Genomic DNA, 16,100 nt, shown 5'->3' with positions numbered 1-16,100 from the left:
TATCATGCCCCCTTAAAATTACCAATCAGTTTTTTGGTTTACGATTTATGACGGACTTTTCTCAGGCCATCGAGAGCGCGATGAGGCCTTTCATGTAATATGAGCAGATTTTACCTTGCCCCTTACGTTAGCTTTGCTTGCTTTGTTGCTTGCTGCCGTCTTGCAGAGACAGAGACGGGGGAGATGGGGGTTTGAGAATGGAGGGGAGATTGAGTGACCAAATTGGCTATCAGAACACGCAACACATCACTACACAACACGATATGACACTGCACGGTTCGGTTTTTGCGAGATCTGGTTTTCACTGGTATAGAGTTCGCCCCTCTCTCGTACAGTATTCTTAGGGATAGAAATACACCCATCAACTTTGACGTGTGACTATGATTGTAGGCTTGTCTTTGGTTCGACCCATGCAAGGATGATATTCGTTTGTCAGCTATTGGGTGGCAACTCGGCGTACTACCGTAAGCAAGAGTTGGTCTAGATGCTAGGTGAAACTCGACTTCAAGGCCATCTTGTCCTACCATGTTGAGGCCGGTTAAAGCATGGGTCTAGATCAGGTTTATCTGAATAACCAATGGCAGCTTCCCGTACTTGCCGGATCTCCCTCTACAAAGCCCAGGTGATCGACTTGTCCATAGGTGAGTCTATTCAGCTTGGGCAAGTTGTGCCAACAACGGTGAAAGTAACGGGTTTGTTTTGGACTATTGCTCCATCCGGACTCATCGTAATTTAGAAGATTGATAAAATCGATTATTATGATTGATCGAGCAGTAGAGGGTCTGACAGTGGCTACCAATCCATATCTCAACAGGTGGCACGGAGTAGCACACTCTACAGTCGGGCACCGCATATCGTCTATTTAACCTTACCAAGACGTTCGCTTTCCTTTTTGCCATGTGTGTACTTTGGCTGTACTTTCATTCTCGTGGTATCTTCGTACACCACATGTTTTGAAGGGAGGCTCGCTGTTGTAATCGTCTCGACCACGGACTAGAACGTCAACGAGGAGCTCAACATCCACTTAAACCCCTTATCGCCAGAAGCACGAGTTCTCACCACGGTTCCGGTTCTATCGTATGTTCTATTCCATCTACAAATTGCATTTAGCTTTGGATCACCAGGTTTTGACTTTTTGGTGTTGAGCCCAACCTGTCCCTCAATGCTGGGTCACGGTTACAACTGTCATGCGTGACAACAGCAAAGCCTATGTTGACCTCTGTGCTGTCGTTAGTTTGGTGACCGAGTTACGTATAAGTAGTCATGAGGCTTCTGGAATTTGGTGTGTTTTCTATCGTGCTCGTTACTCAAAAACTGGCTCCTAGGGTCCGGCTCGTTGAGCTCGCTTTGACCAACCACCCAACCTTCTCGGTCGTCTTCACTCCGAGTTGATCATGGGGGCAATTGTGTTTGCATTTCAAGCCGGTCCCTAAGCTTACTGTCTGTTTATTGAATTCACACATTCATAAATAGGCAAGGTTTATTCCTGTTGGTTATGTCTAATTGCCTTGCTACCGACATACCACCGACATGACACTCGTCATTTTCGTAACGGAAATCTGACTCCGTGACTGTAGACTTTGGCACCCGTGTGTTCAATAACCGATATTTCTTTTACTGGGTTCAAACCAGTCAATGAGTTTGTGAGAGTGTTGATAGATGCATGGGTGCAGGATTCGCATTGGGAATACCAACTCCGCAATTCATGCTTCAACGCCGCTCGTGACTAGAAATAATAAAAACTACCTATTCAGATGAAATCAAAACAGAGAATCGAAGGATAACCAGCAAAACATTCTAAATATTGTTCGTGATGGCACGATTCTATCGCTCTGGGCTTCTCGACATCGTGGTCCAGGGTAGCAAAGTGGAGTCTTGCAATCTCGGTCCCATTGCACGAAGACCAACATCCATGGATCTTCCATCCCTCACGCGTTCTCAACCTCCAGCAGCAATACGCGCAAAATGTGCGGCATTCACGCCGTCATCTCATCCAACGCCGGCGATTGCATATCTCCTGGACTAGAGCGATGTCTTATCAACCGAGGACCAGATCACACAGGGACCGTACAGGCTCAGCTCGACGGTAGCGAACCCGATCAAGCTGGCCTCTTCTTGACATTTACGTCGACTGTGCTGTCGCTACGAGGAGATCACATTGCCAAGCAGCCACTCACCGATCCCACTTCTGGTTCAGTCCTCTGCTGGAATGGCGAGGCATGGGGTATCCGAGGAGAACCTGTTCAAGGCAATGACGGCGAAGCAGTCCTCGCCCTGTTAGCTGAGGCAAGCCGTAGTGCGGCACACACGCCAGGCCAGATTTTCGATGTCTTGCGAGCCATCGAAGGGCCTTTCGCTTTTATCTACCTGGACAAGCCGGCGAAGCGGCTCTACTATGGACGTGATCGGCTGGGTCGCCGGTCACTACTCGTCAAAGAGGGACTGCCATTTGCCTTGTCAAGCATCGCCGAGACGCCCGTCGAAGGATGGAGCGAGGTTGAGGCCGATGGATGCTATACTCTTGAGCTTGGAGAGGCTGTGGCCGGTGGAATGGTACCTGTACGACATGACTGGACACCGGACACTTCTATGGTGAGTGATGTGTGAGTATACGCCCCGAAAAGCCTGCTACTTACGTCTCCAGGTCTCGAGCATTGGTGTCTTCAACGAAGAGGTCCCTGAACAAGCTACCAGGCTTGTTCCGGGCTCAATATCTGTGCAGGACCTACATGCCCATCTCGTCGAGTCGCTTAAGCTTCGAGTCCTGGACGTGCCGCTGCCACCAAAGGCCTCCCATACTGATGCAAGAGTTGCGGTGCTGTTCTCGGGAGGTCTCGACTGCACAGTGCTTGCACGACTTGCGCACGATCTTATCCCCCTTGACCAGTCCATTGACTTGATCAACGTGGCGTTTGAGAACCCCAGGATAGCAGCCCAGTTCCCGGGATGCTCTCGGGATGATCTCTATGAGAAGTGCCCTGACCGGTTGACGGGACGGAGTGCTTTCGCAGAGCTCAGCCGAGTCTGTCCCGAGAGGAACTGGCGATTTGTGGCAGTATGACTATCTTGACCCTTTGGCGGTTTGTTTATTGACCACCGCAGGCGAATGTGCCATATACAGAAAATCTCGAGCACAGAGCCGATATTATTAGGCTCATATACCCACACAACACGGAGATGGACCTCTCGATTGCGTGCGCACTATACTTTGCCGCCAGAGGACAGGGACTAAGCGAAACGATAGGCGAGCCAACGCCACAGCAGTACAGCACAACCGCGCGCGTATTGCTATCCGGGCTGGGCGCCGACGAGCTGTTTGGTGGGTATGGCCGACATGGCGTAGCGTACACGCAGCGCGGCTACTCAGGGCTTGTCCAGGAGCTGAAACTGGACGTGGGCCGGCTGGGAAAGCGAAATCTCGGACGTGATGACCGGGTTATGGCGCACTGGGGCCGAGAAGTGAGGTTCCCGTACCTGGACGAGCGATTTGTCAAGTGGGCAATCGAATGTCCTGTGTGGGAGAAGTGCGACTTTGAGAACAGCAGCGGCCAAGGATCTCTGGATGCAGAGAAACGAGTGCTGCGACTGGCAGCCCAGTCTCTTGGCATGAGCACGGTTGCACGGGAGAAGAAGAGGGCGGTAAGTGCACGGCCGATTGTTCTGTTTCCAAGTGTACTGACAAGCTTGGCTAGATACAATTCGGGGCTCGGACGGCCAAGATGGAGAGTAGCAAGGTCAAGGGGACGACGCTGTTGTCTACGTGAAGTTAGAGCAGTCAAGTGACTATAGAGAAGAGCAAGGGACTCGGCAGTGATGATTCTCAGATACTTCCGAGGCAATTGCAAACCATGGGCCAACACGAGCTGGGCGAGTGTGCGTTTGCTGGCTAGTACCGCTAACCCTCCGCCTAGTCTGGTGTTTTATTGCATGGGCATTGCCAATGAAGTCGTAAAGGCAAGTCTGAGCCGAGTAGGATAGATGGTTAGACATTTAGTGTGGTGTTTTGCAGGTAGAGGGGGAGTAATAAGACAAAACTCAGGTACGAGCGCAAGTTTCGCTCAGATATCGCGTCACTTGGATGCATGACAGTTGGAGGGGACGTCAATGGATGTCAATGGACGGTAACCATGTGTTTTGTGTGTGTAGGTATGCGCCCCCTTGCATTGTGACCTGAGACGCACCATGTGATGTTGAGGGGGGAGGGAGCCAGTGAGAGACTGTAACTCTTGGCAGCTCGTGCTGACAGGGGAAGCTTGGCAGAAGCGAGGACGGGACAAAAACACGTGCGATAAGCAGGGACAGGCCGAATTGGATCAGACATGGCATTGTTTTTGGAGAGAAACGAAACAGACAAGTCGATTGAAGCGGTCAGGGGTGACCAAATATAGAGTAGAGCTGCTATCTAGAGTATCAAATGGCGGTGGTCAACTGAAAATAGTGGCTTGAGTGGTGCGACATGCCCCTGCCTTCTCTGCCTGCTCCTGCCTTGATGCTGGGCGTCTATCGCATCGATACGAGGAGGAAGGAGCTTCCGGCGCTTCCACTCGCTGTCAGAGTTGCCGTCTTGTCCCGTTCTTGACCTTTCCCCGTCTCTTGCGCGCGCCAAATTGTCGATAATGGATCGATGAATCGATTGATTCTTTGCTGCCTCTTTTTTCTTCCCTCTTTTTATTGTTCCATTGATTCTCTTTTGAGGTCGAGATTCCTTCTTTTTTCCTCCTTCTCTCGTTATTCTGTTCATTTCAATTGATTCTAGCGCTCATTCATTCGCCATTGTTTCTTTTTTTTTTTTTTGCCTCTCTTGATCAATACCATCTTTTTTGTTACTATTTCCAGCTTTTGTTACTATTCGCATCCTTCGGTACACGTCACAAGACCGATACGAGGCCTCTCAATGCTTCACTGAAACACACATACATCTACACTTCTACATTACTATACCCCTTCATGTTCGGCTTCATCCAGGTCAGGGACCGGGATTCCTCTTCTACACACGCCAGCCTGTCCGCGACAGGTATCAGCATCTTCAACCACCAAGAGTCCGACGCCGACGCCATGCGCAAGGGGAACCGCCCTCCGCCGCTGAACCTCAGCATCGTGACCCGACCGAGGTCGCTGCCCCGGGTATCCAGGACACCCGTGCTTCTGGCAAAGGAGCTGACGCCCCTGCTGACTCCCCTTCCCGAGGAAGAGGTCGAGGAGGACCCGCAGGGCCCGGTGGTTCGCGCCGTGAGGATATCAGTCGACTTCCTGCAGATTGTTTCATGCATGCTGGTGATGTTGATGCTGGCCATCTTCCTGGCATCGTACGCGGGGGCTGCATCGTCAAGCTATGGGTAAGTTGGGAGGACCCGAGGGGAGGGATAGCCTAGAGGCAGGAGACAAGTCAGAACAGGATAACTAACCTTGGGGGAACTGCAGAATCAGAGCCTCGATACTCATGGTAGCATTGGCCTGCGATGTCGGCCTCGGCATCTGGTCCATCCGCTTCTACGATCGGCCGTGGTCCGGCCTCGCTGTGGTGCTCCGGATGCTCACCGCGGCGGTGCTCGTTGGGAGCCTAGTAGGCTTTCTCGTAGCGGGAAGAGTGTTTCCGGCAGACTACACGTACTGGAACTTGGCATCCTCGCAATCCGGCGGGCCGGTGCTGGGTCTTGTCTCTGCAATTCTGTAAGTCTCAGCTGCGAGCCCGTCATATCCCAATCTCTTGTGCTCTCCACACCAGAGCAGCGGGAGAGACATTTTTCTTCTTGGGTGAAGTTTTTTGACTGACTCGGCGATAGGGGCTGGGACCTGGTCCATGTTCTGCTGTCTCACCGGATCGTCGGTTGTTGGCTGTGGATGCAGTGCTGGTGGCAGCGGCTGCGGATGCGGCGGCGGTGTATGACAGCTGGAGCTCGGGGACGGGCGAGGAAGATGGTCGGCGGGCCCTGGTGGTCCGCCTCACGATCCCGACGAACGGCAGCCGAGTCGAAACGAGGCTGGAGCTGTTCGTTGTGAGGTATTTGGAATGGACGGATGAGAAGCGGAGGATGAGATGGAGCATGGAGCAGCGGAAGTGCTCCCTCTGATATTGAGGTTCCACGTCAAACCTCGTATCCCTCTCTGGGCATATTCTTTTTTTTAATCATCACGACGACTGTGTCGATGGAGGATGGGGCATTTACATTACATGAGTGACATGGACATACAGATGCCCAGTCAAAGTGGATGAGCAAGACTCTGTTACATACTGGAGGGGATACACGAGATGCTTTCCCTGGTAGCCCCAGGGGGAAAGACAGAGGACGGACGGACCTACGGGGAAAGTAATGACCCGTAGAGATACATTCATGATAGAGAAATTTCGCTCTTGGGATTGCAACGTTGAATGCTGGGATGGTAACTATGGATGTTGGTGATGGTGAATGATAGGACCACAGAGAGGCTTTTTGATTAGTGCGTATGCGTGTCTGAGACCACGTCTTGGGCCTACTGGCCTTCTGGGCAGGGGGGGCTCTTCTTTTCTTCTTGGGCCCCTTCTCTCGCCCTTCTGTGTGGTCTGGAACTTTGCTTTTTTCTGTCCGAGTGTAGCATTGTCTCTGATTGCGTGGTAGCATTTTTTTTCTCAGTATTTTCCATGCCGAAAAGTGCCGTAACGGTCAAATTGCCGGTCAATGTCATCCTGCTTGACATGGGCAAATGCCGTGTGTGCAGGCCAGGGGCTGGTGACTTTTCTTTTGCCTCGTGGCGTGTGTTGCCCTTGCTTTGAGATGATGTCTCCATTTTGATGGACGGGTATGGTATGAATATCCTTTCTTGTCTGGGAAGAGTAAAAGATGCGTGTTACCCTATGGTTATTAACTGCATTCTGCGAGTACCGCGTCCCTGGTCTTGTTCATCGTGCAGGGCCTAGTATATCTCGCATGCTGAGGATCTTGTTTCCTTGGAACTGGTATTGCTATTACTGCTGCTTGAGTCTGTGATGCTTGCTGTGTCTGTTGGTTGTGTCGTGTTTGCTGGGAATGGGTGCAGGGCGTCTTGCAGTAGACGGCGGGAAAAGGTGGAAATGGCTGTCCCAAACAGGGCATCGATTGCCGTTCTGGGAGCATCAGATCATGGTTGGCGAGTGTCGATCACCCGAAAATACAGGGGTAAAACTGACAGGAGCTCGAGCTGAGGGCTGAGGGAGAGAGTAAAAGGGACCCATATGGACAAAGTGATAGTTGACAGGCTGTTGGTAAGACTGTCTTTGTCATTGCTTGGCACATGACCTGCTGAGGTAGCAACGTTAGTAGGCTTAGAAAGTTCCCTCTTGCTTTTTGCCCTGAGCCTGACATTTACCAATTCAGTTCCGCCCTCCATCTCGTTAATTAACGAGCTGTCTGTGTCATGATGGTCTGTCAGTCTGTGTCCCTGGAGCCGGGCATGTTGAAACGCGGCGCTAAAACAAAACGAGACGCTCCAATAGGGCAAAGCAACGAACCACGTCCTATGTCAGAAACAATAGATTCAACACCAGGGAGAGACTTGGGGGGACATGAATGCCAAAGCGTCACCGCTGCCACCAACGTCAACCTACCGTAGTTTTCATGCTAGGCTTTAGACCGGTGGTCGCCACTATGGCCGCCATAGAGATCGAGCGCCCTCCAAGATAATCAGCTACTACATGTAGGACAGCATGGCAAATGAGCGCCCTGAGACCGGGGGGACCCTTTCCTTGGCGTACATCGGAGCTTCTCCATCCCGTGGCCACAAAAAAAGAGGTTAAGGTCGAAACTGAACCCTTTGAGGCTGTTGGAAAGCGTCTGTGATGTTCCACCTGTTGCGCGCCGGCTCCGCTGGCTGTACCTGAGGCGACGGGAGGCGGGCCCCAGCTTCAGCCCAGCCTGGGCCACCTGGTGACCTACTCGATCCCGCAGAGTGAAAGAGAGAGGCAGCAGGCTCGGCGCTATCGTGAGGATGTTGGGGACAAATCAAAAGCTGCATCTGCTAGATCCGATGAGTCGTGGAGAGACATGGCTAGCTGGGCAAACAACTAATGTTCACTAGAAGGCGAATAGCCTCACTCAAGATGGCAAAGATTTGCACGCCTAGACGACTTCCACCAGCTCAGCAGGCGCGACTTCCGACGACCTCGAGAGCTATACGGATGTGTCTCTTGTCTACCTACCCTAGCACACAGTCAAAAGCCCATTGGGCCGAAGTGACGGGTCGCCCGTTTTACGAGCTGTCAATTGCCACGGAGCTAAGACGGCTGGGACATGCAAGTAAGTCATTGATCAAAGAGGTGTGAGCGGGAAGACTCCATCAAACGGGTCTTGGCTAATATTCACACACCCCCTTGAACTGGTGCAGCCCGTCAATGTGCGTCCTTCTTAGCTTACGGTACGGCATCTCAGGAGAGGGAAACCGATGGCAATTGAACCGTCTTTGACCAATTTCGTCATAGACTGGGCTTCGGTACTTGTTCAATTGGCTGCTGAACTGGGCTATCCTTTCTTCCCCACGTTTAATGTTTGAGGCGACCAAAGGTGCTGCCACTGAGACAAGGGCAAAGCAAGGAACGAGAGAGACACCAAAACTTGATGAGTCCAACTCGTGGCTTGTTGGTCTATCGACTGCTTTTGTTCTGTCTGGTAGCCTCGCAGCTTGGCAGGGCAGTTTTGTCTGTCGATCTGCTGAAGTCAAGAGCCTTTGACCCCTTGTTTATTGCAGAGTATCATTTCTGCTGGAAATAGACTCTCTGCACTGCAATCCTTCAGAACCTGTACAAGTCAGGCTGTCGCTGGTGCATGGGAGCATGGGATCACCTTGGGGTCGCTTCCAAAATGGGCCATGACACGGTCCAGAACCCGAATCCTTCGGGAAACGGAACTCGCGTCGACTGTTCCTGAAACGAAACTCGGATGCGTTAAGATTGGACCAGGCTGAAAGGTAAAACAAAGCTTTCAGGGACCACGCTTCGAGTGAGAGAGAGAGAGACTGGGGTTGTAGGGGTCCCGCTGCGGCCCGAGGTCCTTTGTTATCCACCGCCCGCCGCCCGCGACGCCGAAATCCGAACGAACCGGTTGACACTCTCTAACTTTTTTTGTTTCCTCAGAGCAAACAAAACGAGAAAATACAGTAAGCTACCCTTGTCACTTTCCCAGAGCTAGACTTGCAGCAACTGCCGGGCAGGGTGTAGAGCCAAAGTCTACCTCTTGGCCCCAGCTTACAGCACACACGCCCTCTTCACACTCAAGAGTGATCGTCAAAGAATCGAACAACTGAAAATCCTGGTCCTTGTTGCATATGGATTACCCCCCTCTTTGGATAGTTGTCAGCACCTTTGCGGACATCCTCTTGCCTGACCGAGATGGGCCCCTGGTCGACGATCCCTCCCCCCTTCTTCAGTTGCAGTAGGGCTGCTTCTTGTGCTCGGTAGGACACTTCCGAACTGCTACGCCAAATTCTTTGTTTCTTTCAGCTCCGAGAGACTCTGTAAGTGTAACAGGTGAGCCAAAACATTGGCAGAGACAGCAGAACCAATAAACCCAAAAAATGATATCACAGAGTTTACAGAGTCCAACGTTAGGTCAAAGGGAGGTGACGCTCCTGTCTCACTTCCTTAGCCGGACCTTGGAAAAAAAGCACAGAGCAAAAAGAGACCAAGGATGTGGGTTACCGCGGGTAATCTTGTTCATGTAGTGTAGACTCTCTCTTGTGGGGGAAACAAAACAATGCATTGAAACCTTTTGGCTCGACTTACATGGATATTGGGGTGTGGGGATGTCAAAGACAAACCACGGACTCGAACCTCCTGCGGATCACGGGAGATTGGCAGACTTGTTGAGGACTACGGTGAGAGTGTGTGAGAGTTGTCAGTCCAGCCCCCTTCGGGAAGAGGAGACAAGAGAGACTTTGAGCTTCTAACGATGGTCGACTTTGAGTATATATAGAGCTTCATCTTCCCCCCATATCACCACTTCTTCATCAGCATCAGCATCTCATCTCCTGCTCTTCACTTCCCTTCACTTCCCTCACAGCAACCTAAATCCAACAAAAGCACTCGCTTTCATTCACTTTAATTACTCTTCTTCACCATGTTCTTCTCCAAGATCGTTCTCGGCCTCGCCTCCATGGCCTCCATGGTCGCTGCCATCCCGGCCCCTGACGCCCTCCTCGACACCACTTCTTCCATCGCTGCCCGCGACTTCACCATCCGTGATGACTCCTCCCTCGAGGCCCGCGGCAACTTCAAGTGCCCTACTGGCATGTCCTACTGCCCCTGGACCCGTGCCTGCTCTTGCCCCCCTGGCCAGGCCTGGGATGGCAAGGCCCGCAAGTGCACCGGCAAGGTCATCACCGGCTGCTGGCCCAAGCCCTCGCCTTCGGCCTTTGTCGATGTCAAGGTGAAGCTCGGCGCCTACTGCGCTGCCTCTCCCTACAAGATCGTCAAGTACGACGCCCACCACGCCTACTGCCAGGCCAGCCTCCTCAACGTTGTCTTCCTCGCTCCTCTCGAGATTGACGCCGAGATCTCTCTCCTCGGCGGCAAGCTCATCGACATCAACGCCCGCATCAGCCTCGCCCTCAAGAACGTCTGCGGTGGTCTCGCCGGTCTCTATCTCGAGAACGTCCTTGATGCTGTTGCCCTCTTCAACACCAACAAGTACGGCTACGCTGTCCGCCCCGGTGATGTTGTCGGTGGCCTCCTCTACGCTGTTGTCGACCTCCTGAGCGGCCTCACCTGCGCCCTCGGCCTCGGCGGCTGCAAGGTCTACGACTGTGTCTCTTACTGCACCAAGGGCTGCAAGAACTACATCGACGTCAAGGGAACCATCGGTGGCTACATCAACGGCCTCATCGGCTTCTGCCTCGTCAACGATGTCATCCTCATCGTCAACAAGGTCGGCGCCATCCTCACCGTCACCGTCAACAGCCTGCTGTGCATTGTTGGCAGCCTCCTCCGCAGCCTCCTCGGCATCTTCAGCTGCAACTGCTAAGCGCCCGGTCTTTTGAGTCAAAAGCCGAGTGCTCGCACTTGAAACATACTTACACTCACTAAAATTGGATATAAGGAGATGGGATGAGCTATGATTGGAATTATTAACTTGGAGGATATCATTCTTTACAATATTTGGGCTTCTGGATATGGTTGCCTTAATCTTTTTCATTAATAACTGTACATGAGTGCACGTAAACAATATAACATGGGTTGTTTTGAGAATCTTGAGCTTTAATGAGTGATTGCAGTGACTTGAGTCAAGTGAAACTGGGAAATAACATCTCAAGGGACCTGGCCTTGGTAAAAACTACTCTCCAGTTCCATTCCAAAACTCCTGGGTATTGATATCGACCTTGATATCGACAGCCTGTAATGTTAACAATGTACTAGTACACAACAATCTTCCAAGTAAGCCTTGTACACACTTGACTCATGCCCCCACAGGCTCCATGATCTGTTTACCAAAACCATCCACTGAGAAATGGCTAAAAGACTCTTCATCATTCTCGTCCATGAGGAGACTCCTGTCTTCCGTCTCCGGGGCCAACTTTGCGTACAATCCTTCACCAGCCCTTGCCCACGTCGGCGGTAGGATATCCTCGTCCTCCTCTGGCGCTGTCGTGATGACTTCAATAACGCGGGTGCGCTTTAGTATCTTCTTGGTTGTCTTGTGCTTTGACCTTGCCTTGCTACTTATAATAACGTGACCGTGCCGTGGTTTTTCTTCATGCTTTGATGACTTGTGAACGCGAAAGGGGGTTGCTAACTGGGCCTCCCAGTCTGGTGAATCAAACATGGGCAGATCAGGGTGTCTCTTCGACACAGACACAAGGATGTCGACAAGGAGATTGGGCTTGAGCTGGTCACATAGAGAGAGGACGTTCAAAAGATCAGTCTTGCGCATCTGGTCAAAGTACTCGGTCCGCTTTGCTACAGTGTTAGCGTTGATACTCCCTGCAACAGCTGCAAGTGCTCGACTTACCGATGAGTCTGGAGCGCGCCCTGCGCCGAACCCGACGAGTCCAGGCTTTGCGGGAACGACGCCCCTTGGGAGCGCGGCCAGGCGCTTCTGGCGAAGCTTCTCGACCTCATACTGCCGCTGCTGGCTGGACTTCCCCCTGAGTCTGACCGCCTGTTCTTGATCTGCAACGCATGCAGCACAGACGAATATCGAGGCAGCCATGGCCTCACTGGTGATCGTAGGAGAGTGACACTGATGATGCCAGGACCTGAGACAGTGCGCGCACGTAGCCAGAGGGCCCTGGCTCGTCTGCGCAGACCCCTCGCATTTCGAGCACTGAGTTGGCTGCACCGTGGGTCGAGACTGAAGACTTGGCTGGGGAGCATCTGTCCCCTTTGCCACCGGGAAGGCGACCGTGCTTTGCGTAAAGTCAACCTTTTCCGTCCATGACTCTCTCTTTCTCTTGGTCCCGGCGTTGGACGAGCTCCACGCGGCTGAAGTTGGATTCGCTGACATGGGCAGAGTCTGGAGGAGGGGCGATGCCGACGGCACTGGTAGAGTTGCATCCAGATCGTGAGCCACTGCTGTCCTTGATTTTTCGAGCGTGTTTTCTTGGCGGCTGCTGTTTATGCGGTCCATGATGATGGAGGCGTTGGATGAGAACTGAGGCGTGTACGAGGCTTGATCTGGTGAGAGCGGCCTCAAGGAGGCGCCGGCTGCTGCAGATGTATCACCGTTGCGCATGCCATGATCGGCAGATTCGATACCTCCCACCATGACTTGATCTTGTAACCCATCCATCTTGTCGAGATGTTGAACCGCGTCGACTGATGAGGCCTGCCAGCTCCTATTCGCGAGCCAATGGCCGGGCGTGCTGAGGAAGGCGTCGGCGCTGAAAGTCGGAGCCAGATGAAGACTGAGAGAACAATGAAACAGAAACAATTGAGAATTGACCAAAAGAATTTTTTAAAAACCTGTCGCGCCAAAGTTGGCTCTGACGGGGAATTGAAGTCGATGACATCTGAGCTCAGATTGAGATGTCGCGATAAACCTCAGACACGTGGGGTCACGTGAATTCCCTTGAGACCGACTCAACTGAAAAGGTACCTCGATTGTTCTTCCTTTGGACAATTTATATGCCCTTGAATATTATTCAATTCATTTGTATAGGTACTCTATCCTTTTTTTCTATGCACGCTTTATCCGACAACGCCCTTTTCTCTCAATGAGATGACATCGGCTTCACTTAGTCCGAGATGCTCCTGTAGCACTTCATCCGTGTGCTGGCCCAAAGTTGGTGGCACACTTCGAATCGTGGGAGGGGTTTCTGATAGCTTGATGGGTGTGTTGACCATCTTGATGGGACCGCACTCCTGATGATCCATCTCGACCACCATGTTGCGTGCCTTTGTGTGCTCGTGGTTGAGCGTCCCTTGGACGTCGTTGATTGCGGCGTACGGCATGCCCTTGCCCTCAAAGATCTCGAGCCACTCCTGTGTTGTCTTTAGCTTGGTAAGCGCCTCGATCTTGGCCTCGAGGTCTTTTCGATTGGCGACCCTATCGGCATTGGTCTTGTAACGCGCGTCGTCCTTCCAGTGGGATTGGCCTAGCCCGTCACACAAGACGCCAAAGAGCCGATCGTTACCTCCTCCAAAGAGGATTCCTCCGTCCTTGGTTTCAAACGACTTGTATGGCACAATCGAAGCTATTCTAGTTAGCAACTCGCGCTTCCAGCTCACGGCGAGACTCACGATGGGCCGTGCCCCAACGACCGGAATCCTTCTTTCCGCTGATCAGACAGCTGCTGGCGATGTTGGCCAAGGTCGCAGTCTGGCAGTCACTCAACGCAACGTCAATGTGCTGGCCCTTGCCAGACTTGGCCCGTCCGAGGAGCGCAGCCATGATGCTGTTGCTAGTGTAGAGACCGGTTGTTAGGTCAGTCACCGCAACACCAACCTTGACTGGTGGGCCGTCCCGTTCGCCGGTGATGTGCATCAAACCAAACTCAGCCTCGACCATTACGTCGTAGCCGGCTCGGTTGGCATACGGGCCCGTTTGGCCATAGCCGGTGATGGAAGCATAGATCAATGATGGGTTGATCTTGCGGAGAGTCTCATAGTCCATCGAGTACTTCTTCAGAGTCCCAGGGAGGTAGTTTTCGACCAGCACGTCGCATTTTGCTGCAAGCTTGTGGAGGACATCGACTCCCTCCTTGTGCTGAAAAGACAGGCCGAGAGACTTTTTGTTTCGGTTCGCCTTGAGAAGGATGAGCGTCTAAACTTGACCACCTGGGGAGGCTCAACATACCCCGAGGAAATAAGCAGACTCGCCAGGTCCCTTGGCTGATGAACCCTCCTTGTACTTGGCATATGGGGGCCCCCATGCCCTGGTATCATCGCCTCGAACAGGGTGCTCGATTTTTATCACCTCAGCGCTGCGCGGTTGGCCAAGTTAACGCCTGGCCAGGGTCTTGATGACATCCAAATCCTCCCAGACTCACCCAAGGTCACCCAAAATCTGAGTACAGTATGGCTATGACGGTCAGCGCTTGCTGGGGGTAAGGAGATTGCGGATAAGAAAACTCACGCCGGCTAACACTCTTGTCATATCCAGCACGCGAATGCCCTCAAGCGGAAGGCCGGTTCCCACGGCGCTCGAGTACCGGCGGACGCGCAGCAAGCCATTGAGAGGCTTGGAGCGCAGGGATCTGGCGGCAGTGAACAGGCTCATGTTCCGCGAGGCTAAAGGGGTTCAGAGGCAGTGCAAACAGAAGTTCTCAAAGAAAGAGCCAGAGGGAAATTGAGGTTAATTAAGCCTTGAGAGATTGAGGCGATCGAGACGTTTACACCGGAGCCGGAACAGGAGCCGGAACTCGAGTCGATCTTGGCGGTTATGAGCGGCGGAGATTCGGGGCACCTCGGCATGCGATAGTGTTAACCCGCGCCGGGCGATCAAGCGTCAAGTCTTCGGTGCCGAGTCAATCTTGCCGTTGACGAGTGTAATCGGCTCCGAAAGAGTCGCTGAGGAAAAGGCAAGCATTTCGGAGCCGGTGTAACAATCGCCAGCCGCATCGCAATGATGGGACAAGGTCAAGTTGAACATTGATTCAGCCACGACGGGAAAGATGAGGATATCGCCGCGAAAAAAAGTGCCGATTAAAGCGAGCGTGCTTCGAATTCACGCTGGCTTGCGTTGCATTGTGGGCGCAGCAGAGCAAAAAGTCTGGGAGTCGTCGATCATTCATCCATAGCGGCTGAGGCTGCTTGCGATGGGCATCAGCCCCCCCCTCTCTGTGATAGGATCAAGCAGGACATTCATCATCGCGCAGCTAAATTCAGGGTTCAATTCGGGCTTTCAATAGCAAAGGATTGATATACATCCCTTGCATGAAACATTTACAAACGGCCCGAGACACACCGACTTAAAAAAGAAGAAAAAAGCATCTGTCGAGTTGGCTTTTTTGCTCTCTTGTATCGAGCAAGTCCTTGCTTACAGCCATGCCCTGTCCTCCAGGCGGACCGTGCCAGCCGGGGCCTGCTAGAATGTTGGCTGTGTACAGTAGAGCCATTCCATTTCCATGCCATACCATGCATCCATTTATGGCCATGGATGCGATTGCAGCATCTCCCCGTCCCAAACATGCTGTTCTGAAACAAATTTCTCTGGGTCATTAGTTAAAGTAGGACGACTCGGGCGTTGTTGGTCGTGATCCAGGCGTTGACATAGCCTCCACCGGCTTCTCGTATTGGGCATGGCCCATCGTGAAGCTTCTCTTTTTCGTTTCGTCGAACACCCCTGCTCGTGCTTGCTTTCCGGCTTTGGCCAATCCGCGCCTCAGCATCCCTTGGCGATCTCTCACACTGCAAGCCCCAGGCCCGCATGAGGCTGTATCGGAGGACTCCCAGCGAGCGCCATTCTCAGCTGTCCCCCCAGACCCCGAAAGCCTCAGCTGCTCCTTTCGCGGCCTGACCCTTTTGTCGCATTGACAGCGAGGCGAGGATCCCTTGTTCTTCTGGGCCTTACTCTTGTTGGCGAGAGGGTTCTCGATCCGTCATTACACACCGACCTAGGACGGCATTTGTACTGTGCGTCTACTCAAGCCCTGGCTGGCTTGGGCTTGAAGGCCAATTATAGAAACTGACAAATGAGCCGCCCGCCGTGCGCCCACCC

General features: G+C 52.6%; 6 protein-coding genes across 6 annotated transcripts; 3 read left to right on the top strand and 3 right to left on the bottom strand.

Moving 5' to 3' along the window:
* Window positions 1-1,965: 1,965 nt before the first annotated feature.
* On the top strand, window positions 1,966-3,764 carry MRS44_000922 (uncharacterized protein; the record flags this gene model as incomplete). The annotated part of the gene is made up of 4 exons (XM_046280699.2): window positions 1,966-2,592; window positions 2,645-3,055; window positions 3,103-3,639; window positions 3,693-3,764. 4 exons carry the CDS (start codon window positions 1,966-1,968, stop codon window positions 3,762-3,764), a joined length of 1,647 nt encoding a protein of 548 aa, XP_046138820.2.
* Window positions 3,765-4,947: 1,183 nt separating this feature from the next.
* MRS44_000921 (uncharacterized protein) lies at window positions 4,948-5,340 on the top strand (the record flags this gene model as incomplete). The annotated part of the gene is made up of 1 exon (XM_046275022.2): window positions 4,948-5,340. One exon carries the CDS (start codon window positions 4,948-4,950, stop codon window positions 5,338-5,340), a length of 393 nt encoding a protein of 130 aa, XP_046138819.2.
* Window positions 5,341-5,386: 46 nt separating this feature from the next.
* On the bottom strand, window positions 5,387-6,046 carry MRS44_000920 (uncharacterized protein; the record flags this gene model as incomplete). Its single annotated transcript, XM_065624237.1, has 3 exons — window positions 5,387-5,560; window positions 5,612-5,668; window positions 5,723-6,046. The coding sequence occupies 3 exons, from the start codon at window positions 6,044-6,046 to the stop codon at window positions 5,387-5,389; spliced, it is 555 nt and encodes a 184-aa protein (XP_065479939.1).
* Window positions 6,047-10,064: 4,018 nt separating this feature from the next.
* MRS44_000919 (uncharacterized protein) lies at window positions 10,065-10,967 on the top strand (the record flags this gene model as incomplete). Its single annotated transcript, XM_046283841.2, has 1 exon — window positions 10,065-10,967. One exon carries the CDS (start codon window positions 10,065-10,067, stop codon window positions 10,965-10,967), a length of 903 nt encoding a protein of 300 aa, XP_046138818.1.
* A 432-nt stretch (window positions 10,968-11,399) lies between these two features.
* On the bottom strand, window positions 11,400-12,731 carry MRS44_000918 (uncharacterized protein; the record flags this gene model as incomplete). The annotated part of the gene is made up of 1 exon (XM_065624235.1): window positions 11,400-12,731. The coding sequence occupies one exon, from the start codon at window positions 12,729-12,731 to the stop codon at window positions 11,400-11,402; it is 1,332 nt and encodes a 443-aa protein (XP_065479938.1).
* A 398-nt stretch (window positions 12,732-13,129) lies between these two features.
* Window positions 13,130-14,660, bottom strand: MRS44_000917 (uncharacterized protein; the record flags this gene model as incomplete). Its single annotated transcript, XM_046267555.2, has 5 exons — window positions 13,130-13,635; window positions 13,682-14,186; window positions 14,238-14,364; window positions 14,431-14,462; window positions 14,517-14,660. The coding sequence occupies 5 exons, from the start codon at window positions 14,658-14,660 to the stop codon at window positions 13,130-13,132; spliced, it is 1,314 nt and encodes a 437-aa protein (XP_046138816.1).
* Between the last annotated feature and the right edge of the window lie 1,440 nt (window positions 14,661-16,100).

This window comes from Fusarium solani, assembly GCF_023522795.1.
Source record: "Fusarium solani strain SB1 chromosome Unknown bctg00000000, whole genome shotgun sequence".
NCBI lineage: Eukaryota > Fungi > Ascomycota > Sordariomycetes > Hypocreales > Nectriaceae > Fusarium > Fusarium solani.
Note: the sequence above shows the minus strand (reverse complement) of the source record. Positions and strands in the feature narration are given on the sequence as shown.